This window comes from Oreochromis aureus, linkage group 18 (assembly GCF_013358895.1).
Source record: "Oreochromis aureus strain Israel breed Guangdong linkage group 18, ZZ_aureus, whole genome shotgun sequence".
NCBI lineage: Eukaryota > Metazoa > Chordata > Actinopteri > Cichliformes > Cichlidae > Oreochromis > Oreochromis aureus.
In genome coordinates, this window is record NC_052959.1 from 13,593,637 (window position 1) to 13,606,709 (window position 13,073).

Consider the following 13,073-nt stretch of genomic DNA (forward strand, 5'->3'; position numbering starts at 1 on the left):
AAAAGTAATGAGCACAGAGCACGAGTAACGAACTGACCTGTGTTTGCAGATTCTGGACTACGGATGTGTTAGGAGTCTTCTGTCTAACACCAAGACTCTGAGGCAGATCTTGGAGGAGGCGATGTCTCTGCTGAAGATGTTCTGGAGAGCAGCTCTTCCCAGCACAGATCCCTCCATCCAGAACCTTAAGAAGGTTTTAAAATGACACATTATCTTATTTATTTAGTTGGCCTTTAATAGCATCAAACAACTTATGTTGAAATAAATGTTAACAGAGTATATCTTTATGTATTTGTGCGTGCAGGAACAGTGCATGCAGGAGGAGATCTTGTCCTTGAAACTGCGTGTGTCTGAGCAGGAAGAAGTTCTTAAGGGGACAATACAAAGACTGAGGAGCACCAGCCGCACCAAGGAGAGCATGGAGCACTTCATAGTCAGCCAGCGTGAGTGTTTACGTGCATGTGTGTGTGTGTGTGTGTGTGTGTGTGAGAGAGAGAAACAGGAATGTGGGAAGGTCAAGTGTACTCATCCCTTTACTGATGCCTAATAAGGTATGAGTAAAGGGAAGTAAGATACAGAGAGGTTCTCAGCAGACAACAATGCTAGTCCCTTCTCGGAAATGTCGTCTGTTTAGAGTTCAGAAATAATAAAGGAGGTGGTTCATGGTCCCTTGGGACGCATGCTTCTGCAGATTTTGCACAAACATACAATCCTGCCTTTCGTGTCCCACGTCCAGATGCCACCAAAAACAGCTGTATGGAATAACATCATAAGTAATGCAATAAAAACAAAAAAGAAACATTTTCCTTGTTTTCCACAGTATCAAGGACTCGTGATGTGCTGAAAAAAGCAAGGACAAATTTAGAGGTAAGCCATGTGCGCAGCCTCGGTTACATCACTACATATTCTTAGCTTATCTGTGTTTGTAGTCCACAAGTCACAGTATTGCATTAATCAGGATTATATGTGTGATGTGTGTTGTAAATTCATTACTGTTGGCTTTTCTGTCCCACCTGTTCCTTCATCCTGACCTTGTGTCTTCTCTCCTCTTCCCTGGTCTCCTCTCTTCCTTTCCATGACCCCCCCCCAAGACGAATAAGCTGAGACTTTCGTCTCTAAGTCCCTCCTCTTCTTCTCCTTATGCTGGTAATTGTCTGACATCCTGTGCGCTTGCAAATAGGTAGACGTTGTCCCAGATACATGTTTTATTAGATGACATAGTTTGTCCCTCCTAAAGTCATGATGATCATGTAATCTGGGGCAGCTTTTACCTGCGTGTGGAGTTTTGCTTTTTCTAATCATCACAGCTTTACCATCCTGTCTAACAGCAAACTCCATCCCGACTTGCATTTTTAGCATTTAATTACATTTTTCATTAAATACAACAGGGGATATAGTGGAGGTGATTCTGGTCCAGAGTATAAAACAAGCTGACCACACACTGCTTTGTTGCCTATAGAGAAAATCTCTCTCCAACTCTGCTTTTTAGAAAAAAAATAACTGTATTTTTAAGTAGTGATGGTTGAGTAGGAGTTTTAAAAGGCCGTGAGTTGTTCCTGAGTTGTTCTGAGCGTTGTTTTACTTCAGTGTGTCTCTAGTGTTAAGGCTAAGTCTATTTACAGCTTCAGACTCCGGAGTGAGTGCAAAATAACTGCACATACTCATAGTTTCCATTCTGTATGTGTGCTGCACGAGCGTCACTGAATGATGTGCACACAAACTTGTGTGATGACTTTAAGGAAGTTTCGATTGCTTCGTTCATGCCGACAGACACGCCGCACCCAGCTGAGTGTGTGTGTGTGTGTGTGTGTGTGTGTGTGTGTGTGTGTGTCTGCGTTCATGAAAGATGTTTTGTGTGTGTGTGTGTGTGTGTGTGTGTGTGTGTCTGTGTGAAAGATGTTTTAAAGAACAGCATTTCTTTTTCTTGTATCATTCTTCATCCTCAGCTTTCCATCTGCAAGGAGCTCTGTCTCTGGGATTTTCTCTTACTGCTAACATTTTACACAGCAATCGACTCCTGGCTTTGTTTTTAAAGGAATAGTGGAACATTTGGGGAAATAAATGTTTTATCTGTAAAATGATGCATACACATCACATGGGTATCCAGCACATCTGTGATGATACCTTTAATTCTGAATTACAGTACTTAAGATACGCCTCATTTCCTTATATTTTGCTTTTAGGGAGTCAGACTTTATTGTTGATTTTTTTTAAAGTGGTCTTCAGCAAGTTGTTTTCCAGGCTTTTTGTAGGTTTTTGGCTGCTTTTTCACTCATTTTCAGTCCAGTGTTTACCTGATTGTATTTAAAGGTCAGGACTTGCTGCTTTTTTGTTATGTTATGTCTCTCGACACTGACCTATGAATCATCCAAGGCCAAAAAAGACACCTCAACTCAGTGGATGAATCAGTGTTGTATCTACACATAACCAACAATATCTTTAGTCAATTCGTGACTAGCAGCTTATCACAAAAATACTTCATTTGTTTTCATTTCTTTAGTTGAATCTATATAAATGCCAAAGATAAAGCAATGTTATGGGCGTGAAATTGTACTTTTTGCACCAACAAGGTGATTCCCAAAGAGCTATTAGCTAAAAACTTGCCAGGTTAAAGTTGTAAGTTAAAGACTGTACAATAATAGAGTCAAAACCCCAACAATCTGAAAATCCTCTTTGACCAAGCGCTTGGCGACAGTGGGAAGGAAGAACTTCCTTTTAACAGAAAGAGACGTCTGGCAGAACTTGGCTCAGGGAGTAGCGTGTTCCCCAAAATGTCAAACTATTCAGTCAACATCTCACCGCTCTGGTCAGTTTTATTAACCTGTATTATGTATGTAAGGATTGTTTACTAATAACATTCCCATTTCCTTCTCATTCTTTTCCTCAAAAAAAAAAAAAAAAAAAAAAAAATCCAGCTGAAGAGCCAGGAGGTGCTGCCAGAGAGCGGCCTGCTGATCGCAGTTTCCTGAAGGCCGGTGGTGCTTCTGGAGTCACTCCGACTAGAGCCAGTCAGCGTATGGCAGCGAGAAAGCGCAGCAGCCAATGCCTGCTTTAGACTTTCAAAGAACCAGCCTAAATGCTACGACCTCTGACCTCTATGCGGAAACAGCCAAGACCCACCATCCCACCTTTCCCCTCACAAGCCCAGCCATAGATGCTTCGGTCCTTCCCTCCTCCAGGCACTGTGTGCACAGTGCAATCCGCGCCCGGAGGCTTACCTGATTCCCCTCACCCACTCCACTGTTTGTGACATCCCCCACCATCATGTGTATTATTGTCTTTGAGTGATACAGTCAGCAGTTTGCCTTGTAGTGTGTGTGTCAGAAGAAGGTGTTTAAAATGTGCCTATGAAGGCTTCAGTGATGTGACGGAAGTGGTCTAGGATGCCTTTAGATGCCGAGTTACAAAGAAAGAATTTGGGTGTTTATCAGGTAAAGATTTTACATCACTGGACAGCTTAAAGATGCACACCGCCTTACCTGCGTTAAAGGCATCCCTGAGAGAGAGCCAGACAGCCTGTGGATGGAAGAGATGTTCATGCATGTTTAAAATGGCTTGTGAAAGGAATTCTGCACACACACACACACACACACACACACACATATATATATATATATATATATGTGTATGTGTGTGTGTGTGTGTGATCGAACCCAGCCCACTCAAAGACAAGACAGCTTCAACTTTGACTGCCACAGAAACTCAAGTACTTATTCTTGTGGCACTCTAATTAAAAAGGACACCTTCTTGCAAATGCAATGCAAAGAAAAATGACACTGACAATGTATCATTACACACAGTGGAGGAATGTACAGTAGGTAGTCGATCACTGCTATTAGTTTGCTAGTAGCTATATCTGTGTTTGTGGAGGAAGCTTATGAATGGTATGTCAGACATTAGCTGAGGCTTAGAAACAGCTGAACAGGAAGGTTCCATTTCAGTCACAAACGTCCTCTTTTAGACCCCAGAGGTGCTTTATTGGCATCCAACTCCAAACTGAAAAACGCTAAACAAGTCACTGAATTGTGAAGCTGGCTGATTCTGATTTCCAGGCTGGACTATAGTTTGTAAAAAGAGGTTCGAGTACTCAAATGGAACCAGGCTAAACACGCGTATTCACTCCTCTTCGGGAGTTCTCATACGAGCATGTGCAATAATGATGTAGTTTCTTGAATGATTATGCTGCACTGGGTTATTACTTCTTTGCCCAACACTGAATTATTATCATTCACGCTCATACTGATGTTAGGAGACAACCGGTGTTACGATTATACTTATTTTCCTCGAGTGTTTATGCATGACAGAGATTGTAAATGTTGAAAATTTAAGCTATGGAACAGGGATCGCCAAAACTTGCCAAAGTTTGAACTTTGAACTCTGTACTTCACTCTGACTTGCCTTATCCATGCGAATGGCGAAACCCCAGTTGGATCAGGTCGGAGGGGTTACCCGACTTTTAAGTTATTGGGTGGGCCTGTTGAACCACAGAGACGGTAACCGTTAGACAGCTGTGTTCATTTTATTTAAAACTGTGTGACAGAAGTGAGCTCCTTTATTGGACCAAAAAAAACTCAACCAAGTGGCCATATGCTATTGTCTTTGCTATTTCTCTTGGTTCAGGCCATCCTAGCATTCCCATGGCAACGGCAATATGGATGATGCAAACTTTGGCAGGCTGCTGGTGGGGTCGTTGTTCCATAATTCACTTACTTCACACTTAGTTTGGTGTGTTTTCTTGCTGTACATTTGCCATTTTATGCTGTAACCCCCCCCCCCCCCAAACAAACCTGCTTTTCTGGATGATGTTTTGTGTGAGTGCGTGTGTGGAAACATCCAACATTTGCTTTTTTGCAAAGTTGATTACCTGGGTAGCTGTGCAATAGCTTGATATGTTTTATTTTGATGTTAAACATCATTGAATTCTGAGTGTGTTTGCAATGTATGATTTACATGCAGTGTACGTTAAGAGGTTTGTGTCACTTTGAATCACTTAGTCATATATAGGCTGTCTGCTAAGTAAACTATGCCTTCGTGATATTTACGACACTGATCACAATGCCATCCACCTGTAATGAAGCTCTGATTGATGTTGCTTTACTTGCCTTCAAATTTTAGCTCGAGAGCCTCTTAAGTCTGCTCTCAGTGGTAGAAATGGCCTTCGACAAGAGTCTACCTGAGTTCTGCCAAATTAGGTTTTGTTTGCACTCGAGTCTTCAGAAAAAAAGACAAAAGCTGCGAAGTTTTACAAAAAGTGGTGAAAAGTTTTGAAGATTTGTGTACTGTAAATAAAATGAAAAGCCAGTGACTGAAAAGATTATGAAGTGTTTGATTCACAGAGCACCTTATAAGAGCGTAAACAAAGCCTTTTTGTTAGGGAGGGAACCAACAATGCTTTGTTGGTGCCGAGTTGCATATGTATATTGTGCTCTGATTGGTGCAGCTTTTTTTCCTGAGTTTGTGCATAATGAACTAGAAGGCCGATGCAGGACTCTTCAGGATCCTGTCTCTGATGAGTTAACCGTGTGCTGTGTTGGCAAAAGTATTACCACTGAAAGATTTTGGGAACCAATAAAATTAAAAAAAACAAACACTTTAAAATCTTTTACTTCTGTTTGTTTTACATTCAGATCACCACTAGCAGGGAGTTTTCCCCTCCCACTGTGGTACCTTACAATATAAGGCAGGCACCAGGTGACAGTTGTTGTGATGTGGCGCTATATAAATAGAACTGAATTGATTTGAGTTTTTTTTTTTTTTTTTTTACCAGTAGGAAAAGTTGATTTGATAAACACCACAAATAAGAGTGATGTCAGAGGAAGCAACACCTTCTGGTGCACTCGTCACTGCAGCAAGGTGAAAGGTTTGAGATCAAGTCATCTTCAGGGTATCGGATCACCTGCTTCCATCTCACCTCATCCCTAGCATCGTCTGTCACACCACTCTCCTTCACAACATCCATGAATCTTCTCTGTGGTCCTCCTCTTTTCCTCCTGCCATGCAGCACCAAAGTCATCCCTTCATCCCATTTGTTCAGCATCCCTCATCTTTGCATGTGTATCTTACCCTCTCCAACTTTGTCTCCAATGGTTTAAAATTAAGTGGCTGAAATAAAAACAGGTATTAAGGACAGATGTTTAACCACAAATCCACACATACAATAATGAGTCAAGTTAAAGAGAAGACAGAGGAAATGGGATCAGTGCATCCTCTTTATTTTGATTTATTTGCAAACAAGTAAAACCTTGTACAGTTGATCCTTACACTGCTTCTGCAAAGCATTTTTAAAAACATTCATGAAACCGCTGCAAAATTCAAGTTTCAGTTTCAACCTTAAAACAGCTGAGTCTACCAGACATGGATCTTCTTTGAATTTAGGAGTTAATCCATGTCTGGGAATCTGGCTGCATTGCCACAATCCCTTGTCATATTAAACTCTTTGGACAAAACTTCCTAGCTAGGCTTACCTTTTACAAAACACTTGTACACCCAACAGGATTTGGATGAAAGCCCCTTTTACAAGTCTGGAGTTTACCAGATGTTGGTATATACTGTACTTAAGATGCAGACAAATAAACACCAAATTGCAAGTGGCAAACACAACTTTTAAAGCCAGCATACCAAAAAAAAAATAATAAAAAATTAGCTTTAAATGCTTTTATGAACACACATGGTAAGCAAACTTTGTACAATACTTGAGTTCTGTTCATGTCTACAGCCCTGTCGATTCATCTGATAATGTGCCTCTGACTACTGTTTGAGGTGTGTGCGTTCAGTCACTTTCTAAATGTGCACCACATGTATCTTTATAAGGGCAATCAATACCAAGCAGCAAGGTGAAACTGTTCGCGTGTACAGGCCTCTGTATAAAACTATACAGTACATGTAACAGATACAGTACATTCCTGTAATTCTGTTTGATAAATACAACTCCATACAGATACACACAAAGCACAGCAAAATATCTTAATTAGACTAAATCAGACCCTGTAGCCCAAAGAAGCTACAGTACACGCGTTCTCTGCTGCATAGCTAAAAGCGTACATTGACATTCCTGCTCAAAGAACGGTAAAGTGCACGAAAACTTACATCAAGGCAGCAGAACTAAATGACCTTTGACCATCATCATGTGGAAAGTGGGTTTCCCAGTTCAAACAGGTGAGTAGTACTCCCACGGTCACCAGAACTTTACCATAAACTGAAATGTATGTGGCAGATTCCACTGAACGACAAGAAACGGCATCAAACCCAACTGTGGGTTCTGCATTTTCGACACTACAAACCACGACCCAAAGACTGAGGTCAGAAATGTCCTTGTTTTTTAAAGAAAGTCAGATTTGATTTTTTAGCTAATATAATAAAAAACTTTCAAATAATTCACAAAGTTTTCATAAATACAGTTCTCTCTTTTATTGTAGAAACCTTCACTCTTGTTTGAATGGCAAACTGTATTCACTAATACAAAGTTATCATTATTTTCAAAGGCTGACTGAACATGTTAGGCCTCAGTAACACGGGCCAAGAGACCAGTTGGAGACCAACTGGCAACCACCAGTTGTTAGGGAAAAATTAGTATTCCATAACCTGTTGTGTGTGGTTGCTGGCAGTCACTGTGAAACTGACTGCTAAGCCTCAGTCACTCACTAAGGCATAGCTTTTACTTTGAAGGACAACAGTCGGTGAGTCATTATCAAGTGTTCGCAGACAAATCAGCATCTTTCTTGCAAACTACAGGCAGCTGTCATAATCTATGAACAAAGTAATCACATGGTGGTTTTTGACATAGCACTACATTTGAGAAAACCAGCAACCACTTTCAGCTGGTTAGGAAATGCACAGATTTCCCTAGCAACTGGAAGTTGCTATGGTGTTGCCAAAGCCTCTCTCTTTCTAAAAATGTGCCTCTGTACACGCACGTGGACAGGCCACTAAAAGATAATCAGCTATAGATTAATTAACCATTAACTGCTAATCAATTTCATGTCACATTAAGTGAAAAGAAATTTGCTTTTCTTTCACAAACAAGGACAGCTCCAAGTCATTGCAAACGTTTGAGCACTAGCTGATGTTCCTCCTGCTTGCTAAACAAGAATAAACATGATACTTCTGGGTTGAGCTAAAATGTAGTATTTCTGCTTTTTATTGCACTTTAAGTTCAAGCAATGCTAAATTTGTTGCTCTTTGCATCAGCCTGTTGACCTAAACTTCGTGCCAGTTTAAGTCTTCCTGTTATTCAGCATTTATTCCGCTAAAAGCTTGATGGAATCAGTGGAAAGGTGAATACAATCACACAACACTGATTAAATTCAAACTCAACTGAATTAAAATCCAAAATCCAACGTAACATATTTACAGGTTCTCTACCTGAAAAAAAAGTCATGTGTAACAAGGATTCGCACCCCAGAAAACATTAATATGAATCACAAGGAGCAGCAAACACTTGAATACACACAGTGATTTAGTCAGTCTCTTATCTGTCTGTAGATGTCAAAGGTAAAAGCCACAATATGGTTCTCATTGCTTTCTCCAACACCTGGCAAACACACTTCGCTACTATTGTTTAGAGCCCTATGTAGACAGAAGTGCAGCCTCTTTAAAACCCAAGTCACAGCCATGGGCTTCTAAGCTCATCTGTAAACTTGTTTCAGTGCAAGATTTAGCTAAATGTAACAACAAGCGCGCACGCACACACACACGTATATACACAAACACAGACACACACGCACACACACAAAAAAACCAACAACAAACAAAAAAACAAAACAAAAAACCCACAGCAGATTATAAACATGCTGCTAAAAGCACTGGGGGGCACCCAAGCTGAGGTTTAAATAGGCTTGTAAAGCAGAGAAGTGACATATTTCTTCTTGTATCTGTGAGTTGCACTCAGCACCATTACTCCATCCTAACCAGGAGAGAAAAAAAACAAACATACAAACAAAAAACAGGCTGTCATTAAGCCAGATCCAAAGCATCAGAACAATGCAATATGCTTCAATTTGTGAAAATACCAACTACTTACATATTGGATTACTGTTAAATATGCCATTTACCACAAACCTCACCACAGGTTTGACTCACATTAAACCACCTAACTGACAACCCCCTACCAGCTCCCCCCTTTAAAGCAGAACATCTTCCCTTTGTCTGCACAAGGACAGAAATAACTGATATAAGACTGATCTGATTAAAAGTCATGTTCATGTAAGCGTGCTGGAACAATTAACAAAAAAAAAAAAAGGGGGGGGGGCAACTACTAACTTCAGTGAAAATGTAAGTCATGAGTCATTATGACATTCTGCTGCGAGTGAACCTACCTTTATTGAAAGTGCGTATAGGTGATTTAGCATGACATGGTTGGGTTCAGGCAGCAGGGCAGGGTCACACTAACAACAGACAGTAGGAGGAAAAGTCACAAAGAAAACAGTAACACGAAAAGATGAGTCACATCGGGGTCTAAGAAATTACATCTGATTTGTAAACTGAAAGAAAGGTGCAAAAGGTGTAGATACTGACAGATATATTGGTGTCCTTGTTGAGAATGACTTGAAGGAGGTGAGGCGGGAGGATGGGCGGGGCTTTGAAGTGCTCCTCAGGTCTGAAGACATACTGCTCCTGTCCATACGGACCAGGAGGAGAGCTGGACAGGTCTAAAGACACAGCAATCACATTTACATGACATTTCACATACACACTTTACTCTATGCAGCTACTGACCAATTAACCACTAACAACAACAACAATAAAAAAGCTGTATTCTTTATTGTTGTATGTATTTCGGCGTTTATTATTCAACTCCTTTCCTGGGAGCTGTATTAAGACATAAATTGCTGGGACTGTTAGTGCAAGGTCAGGAAAGGCATGCTGCAATATGACAAGGCACTTTCCAGTTACTATTTACACAAGGTGATTACCTTTAGTTGACTAAATAACTCAATAACAGAGCAGGCTGACCTGACGTGTCGGAGCACTCCAAAGAGTCGACCTGAAGGGCGTCAAACACCTCAAAGTCAGACTTTTTCACATGGATCAAGTTGTTGATAGTTCCCATCTGGCTGGTTACCACCGGCTGCCAAAAAGGAGAGAGAAATCATCACAGAGGAAATGAGGAAGCATGTGTAAAATTAGCAGTTTCCTGCACATGTTTCCCTAAGGCTAAAGAGCTATTTAGCGGCTTTCACCAAATAGAAGGGCTTTTCAAAGCTTTACAGTCCCTCTGAGGTTTCACTGTCCACATTTTGTGAGGATAACACAATATAAGATGGATGAAATTTAAATCCTAAATTTCCACAAAGGAATGTGTCCCTTCCTTTTTGTACTATCAGAGGTCTCTGCATCATCCCAAATGCAGTGTGCATTAATAAGTTAATGGGAAAAAAAATGAAGCTACTGTACCTCTGATGGATCATGCACCCACTGTCCATCTACAAAAAACTTGTACTGGTGCTCTCCTTCGGGCAGGTCCAGAATTGCCACAAAATCATTATGGCTTAGGAGAGAGGAGGAGAATGTATTAGTGCGATATCAGAAACATTTATTTACAAACTCTCAAGCTACATAATGACCACAGCTTTACTGTGGTCATTATGTTCATTACTAGATAATGAACATGATAACGTACCGTTATCAACTTCCTGTTTACCTTTTATTTAGTGGTATCTTTGTGTTCCAGTTATTAAAAGAACCAGCTATGTAGACCTCCTTCCCACCTCCGGCCCAGCGGATCACAGTGGGGCGAGCCTGAGGACCAGTTTTAACCAGATCATCCAAATCTGGGGTGAATTCTTTCTCTCCTGATGCCTGAAAGTAGTAAACATATGAATCTCAAATATAAGCTGTTTTGAGCAAATAATGCTTTCAAATCTGAGGACGACAAATTTGTTTCTATATTATAATCTGTATTTATCTATGCGCACCTTCGATTCGGGTCCATGTGTGTTGAAGGTGTTGGGGTCATCTGTGCTGTCCACCATCTTGCTGCTGGGTTCTTGGTCTTTGGAACCGCTGCCGCTGTCTGTGCGATGGGCCTTGGCGCCATGTCGATCTCCGGCCACTCTGTCACTTGTGTTGCCCATGGTGCTTCACTTTTTTGCAGTGCCACTGGAAATAAAGGACAATCCATTATGTGTTTAAGCATAAAGCAAGATCTTTCAGAAACAAGAAAAAGACTTGAAGAGACAAACAGACAGTAGGCATCAGATCAGCACTAGACATCTTAATAGTTCGTAGTAATCTCCTGTTTTTTCCCCATTATAAATTTTATACATCTGATAAGGATGAAAGTTTGTTTATGAAGCACAAAGACCCCCCCCAGGTTTTCTGGTTCTTCATTTTTAGCTGTTCAACAAACAGCTAAAAAGTGACGGTACTTTCTCTTTTTAAAATTTGACTAAAAATGTAACTAAAACCTTTTAATCTATCATTTTACAGCTTCGTATTATTATTTTTTAAGTTCATTTTTAATTTTATTCCATGTTAAACATTTTACTGATGGTCAGTATTTCTTTTTTATATTTGTTATGAGCTTTTTGTGTTATTACAATCAGTCAGTAGAAAAATATATATATTTTTTATCCAGTTTTTAATGTCTTATAAACTTTTCATATATATATGGAAAAAGGCTGAATATATAAACATGTACGCCCCTGCGAATGGTTTATCCTTCAAAAAAGGGTCCTCTACCAGAGGCCTGGGAGCTTGAGGGTCCTGCGCATATCTTAGCTGTTCCCAGGACTGCGCTCTTCTGGACAGAGATCTCCGATGTTGTTCCTGGGATCTGCTGGAGCCACTTGCCTAGCTTGGGAGTCACCGCACCTAGTGCTCCAATTACCACTATATATATATATATATATATATATATATATATATATTTTAAGAGATCTGCATCAATACAAACCTCTAGATGCTGCTGACAACACATTAAAAACAGGATATGACAATGAAGATGTCTTGAATACACACCATAGTCGATCTCCATTTATCCAACAAGACAATACATCACAGAAAGAAGCTGAGGCTGACCACAAGCTCTTGTGATATATGTTTAAATACAAACTGAACCTGTTATATGAAACTATTTGTTTAGCATGACAAACACCATCGTAACACAATGAGCAGCAGCTTGACTCAGGCAAAAAAAGCTAAACGCCTTTCCAGTAGGGCTAACTGGCTTACCGGTCGGTAGACGGATAAAGCCAGACAGGTGAAACAGGGACTGCCTTCTGGCCGTGTGTCTGGACTTGAATCAAAAACCGCTTAACGTAAATACAATCATGCTTTCAGACATAACGTAGTAAGAAAGTCTCCGTTAGTTAACGCCCACTAGCTAAGCTAGCGCCAAATCAACAAGTTTTAACTACAGAACTTAAAATAACATACACACATACACACATTTTGCCATTAGTAATTAATCATGAGTACTCGTACAGCTTGCTGACTGAAACCTACCGTAGTTTCCCCACCAGCTGTTCAGCTGTGTCCACCTCAGGTCACTTCGCAGGAGAATATTTTTAGCCGCTGTTGGGAGTTAAAGTTAGCTAACTGCTAGCTGTCACTGTCTACAAACAAACGACCGAGCTGTTTGCTCTGTTTACCTGCGCCGGTTCCTGCAACGCAACAAACACTAGTTTTTCACCATTGGGTTTTGACAGACAGGAAAAACTCACCGACACCCTCCACCTATCTGCACACTGACTTCAGTTTGTGTTTTAGCAGAGGGCGGGCCCATCTCTCCACAACAACTGCAGAGAGCTCAGTGCTGCCCCGACTACGGAAACCGGTTAAGACAAAAACTGTTCAAATAAGCCAAAAAAAAGGCTGAAGGTCGCGGTCACCAGCAAGGAAACATCTGTCACAAAAACAGCCTGGCCACAAAATAAAGAAGGTTAAGAGACACCCACAAGGAACTAAAGTAAAATAAATAGTATTTTACGACTGACTGCATAGTTAAATAAACATAGTAAGTAATAAGCACGTAATGTGATCCCAGTGAATATACAGCATTGTGCAAATCATCTCTCACCTATTTATATTTCCCTTCCAAGGAGCCAGACTTTATAGTAATTTTTTACAGTGTT

The 13,073-nt window shown here is 40.5% G+C and overlaps 2 protein-coding genes across 11 annotated transcripts in view; one reads left to right on the forward strand and one right to left on the reverse strand.

Moving 5' to 3' along the window:
• LOC116319200 (myomegalin-like) overlaps nucleotides 1–5,315 on the forward strand; it is a 47,574-nt gene extending 42,259 nt beyond the window's left edge. For 7 of the 8 annotated variants that reach the window (XM_039602236.1, XM_039602231.1, XM_039602229.1 and 4 more), the window contains 5 exons: nucleotides 50–193; nucleotides 305–443; nucleotides 821–867; nucleotides 1,092–1,146; nucleotides 2,916–5,315. In XM_039602236.1, the coding sequence (XP_039458170.1) occupies nucleotides 50–193; nucleotides 305–443; nucleotides 821–867; nucleotides 1,092–1,146; nucleotides 2,916–3,055 (525 nt within the window). In that variant the 3' untranslated portion in view covers nucleotides 3,056–5,315. The remainder of the gene's footprint in view (nucleotides 1–49; nucleotides 194–304; nucleotides 444–820; nucleotides 868–1,091; nucleotides 1,147–2,915) is intronic. The other variant, XM_039602234.1, reaches the window with a different exon arrangement.
• An 867-nt stretch (nucleotides 5,316–6,182) lies between these two features.
• On the reverse strand, nucleotides 6,183–12,764 carry prkab2 (protein kinase, AMP-activated, beta 2 non-catalytic subunit). 3 transcript variants are annotated; one of them, XM_039602708.1, is made up of 9 exons: nucleotides 12,663–12,754; nucleotides 12,445–12,513; nucleotides 10,914–11,097; nucleotides 10,640–10,797; nucleotides 10,393–10,486; nucleotides 9,952–10,066; nucleotides 9,514–9,647; nucleotides 9,315–9,383; nucleotides 6,183–8,902 (listed from the first exon to the last, which is right to left on the reverse strand). In XM_039602708.1, the coding sequence occupies exons 3-9, from the start codon at nucleotides 11,070–11,072 to the stop codon at nucleotides 8,825–8,827; spliced, it is 807 nt and encodes a 268-aa protein (XP_039458642.1). In that variant the 5' UTR covers nucleotides 11,073–11,097; nucleotides 12,445–12,513; nucleotides 12,663–12,754; the 3' UTR covers nucleotides 6,183–8,824. The 3 variants fall into 3 exon arrangements, with proteins under 3 accessions (XP_039458642.1, XP_031593784.1, XP_031593769.1); XM_031737924.2 differs by lacking the exon at nucleotides 12,445–12,513 and having other exon boundaries at nucleotides 12,663–12,764; XM_031737909.2 differs by having other exon boundaries at nucleotides 12,445–12,754.
• Nucleotides 12,765–13,073: the final 309 nt, after the last annotated feature.

Excerpts from the sequence above, each read along its gene's own strand:
- prkab2 (XM_031737924.2), bottom strand. The coding sequence starts at position 11,072 with ATGGGCAACACAAGTGACAGAGTGGCCGGAGATCGACATGGCGCCAAG. Across the intron at positions 9,384-9,513 it reads ACAAGGACACCAATATATCT|TGTGACCCTGCCCTGCTGCC; the intron begins GTCAGTATCTAC and ends GTCTGTTGTTAG. Across the intron at positions 8,903-9,314 it reads TATACGCACTTTCAATAAAG|GATGGAGTAATGGTGCTGAG; the intron begins GTAGGTTCACTC and ends TCTCCTGGTTAG.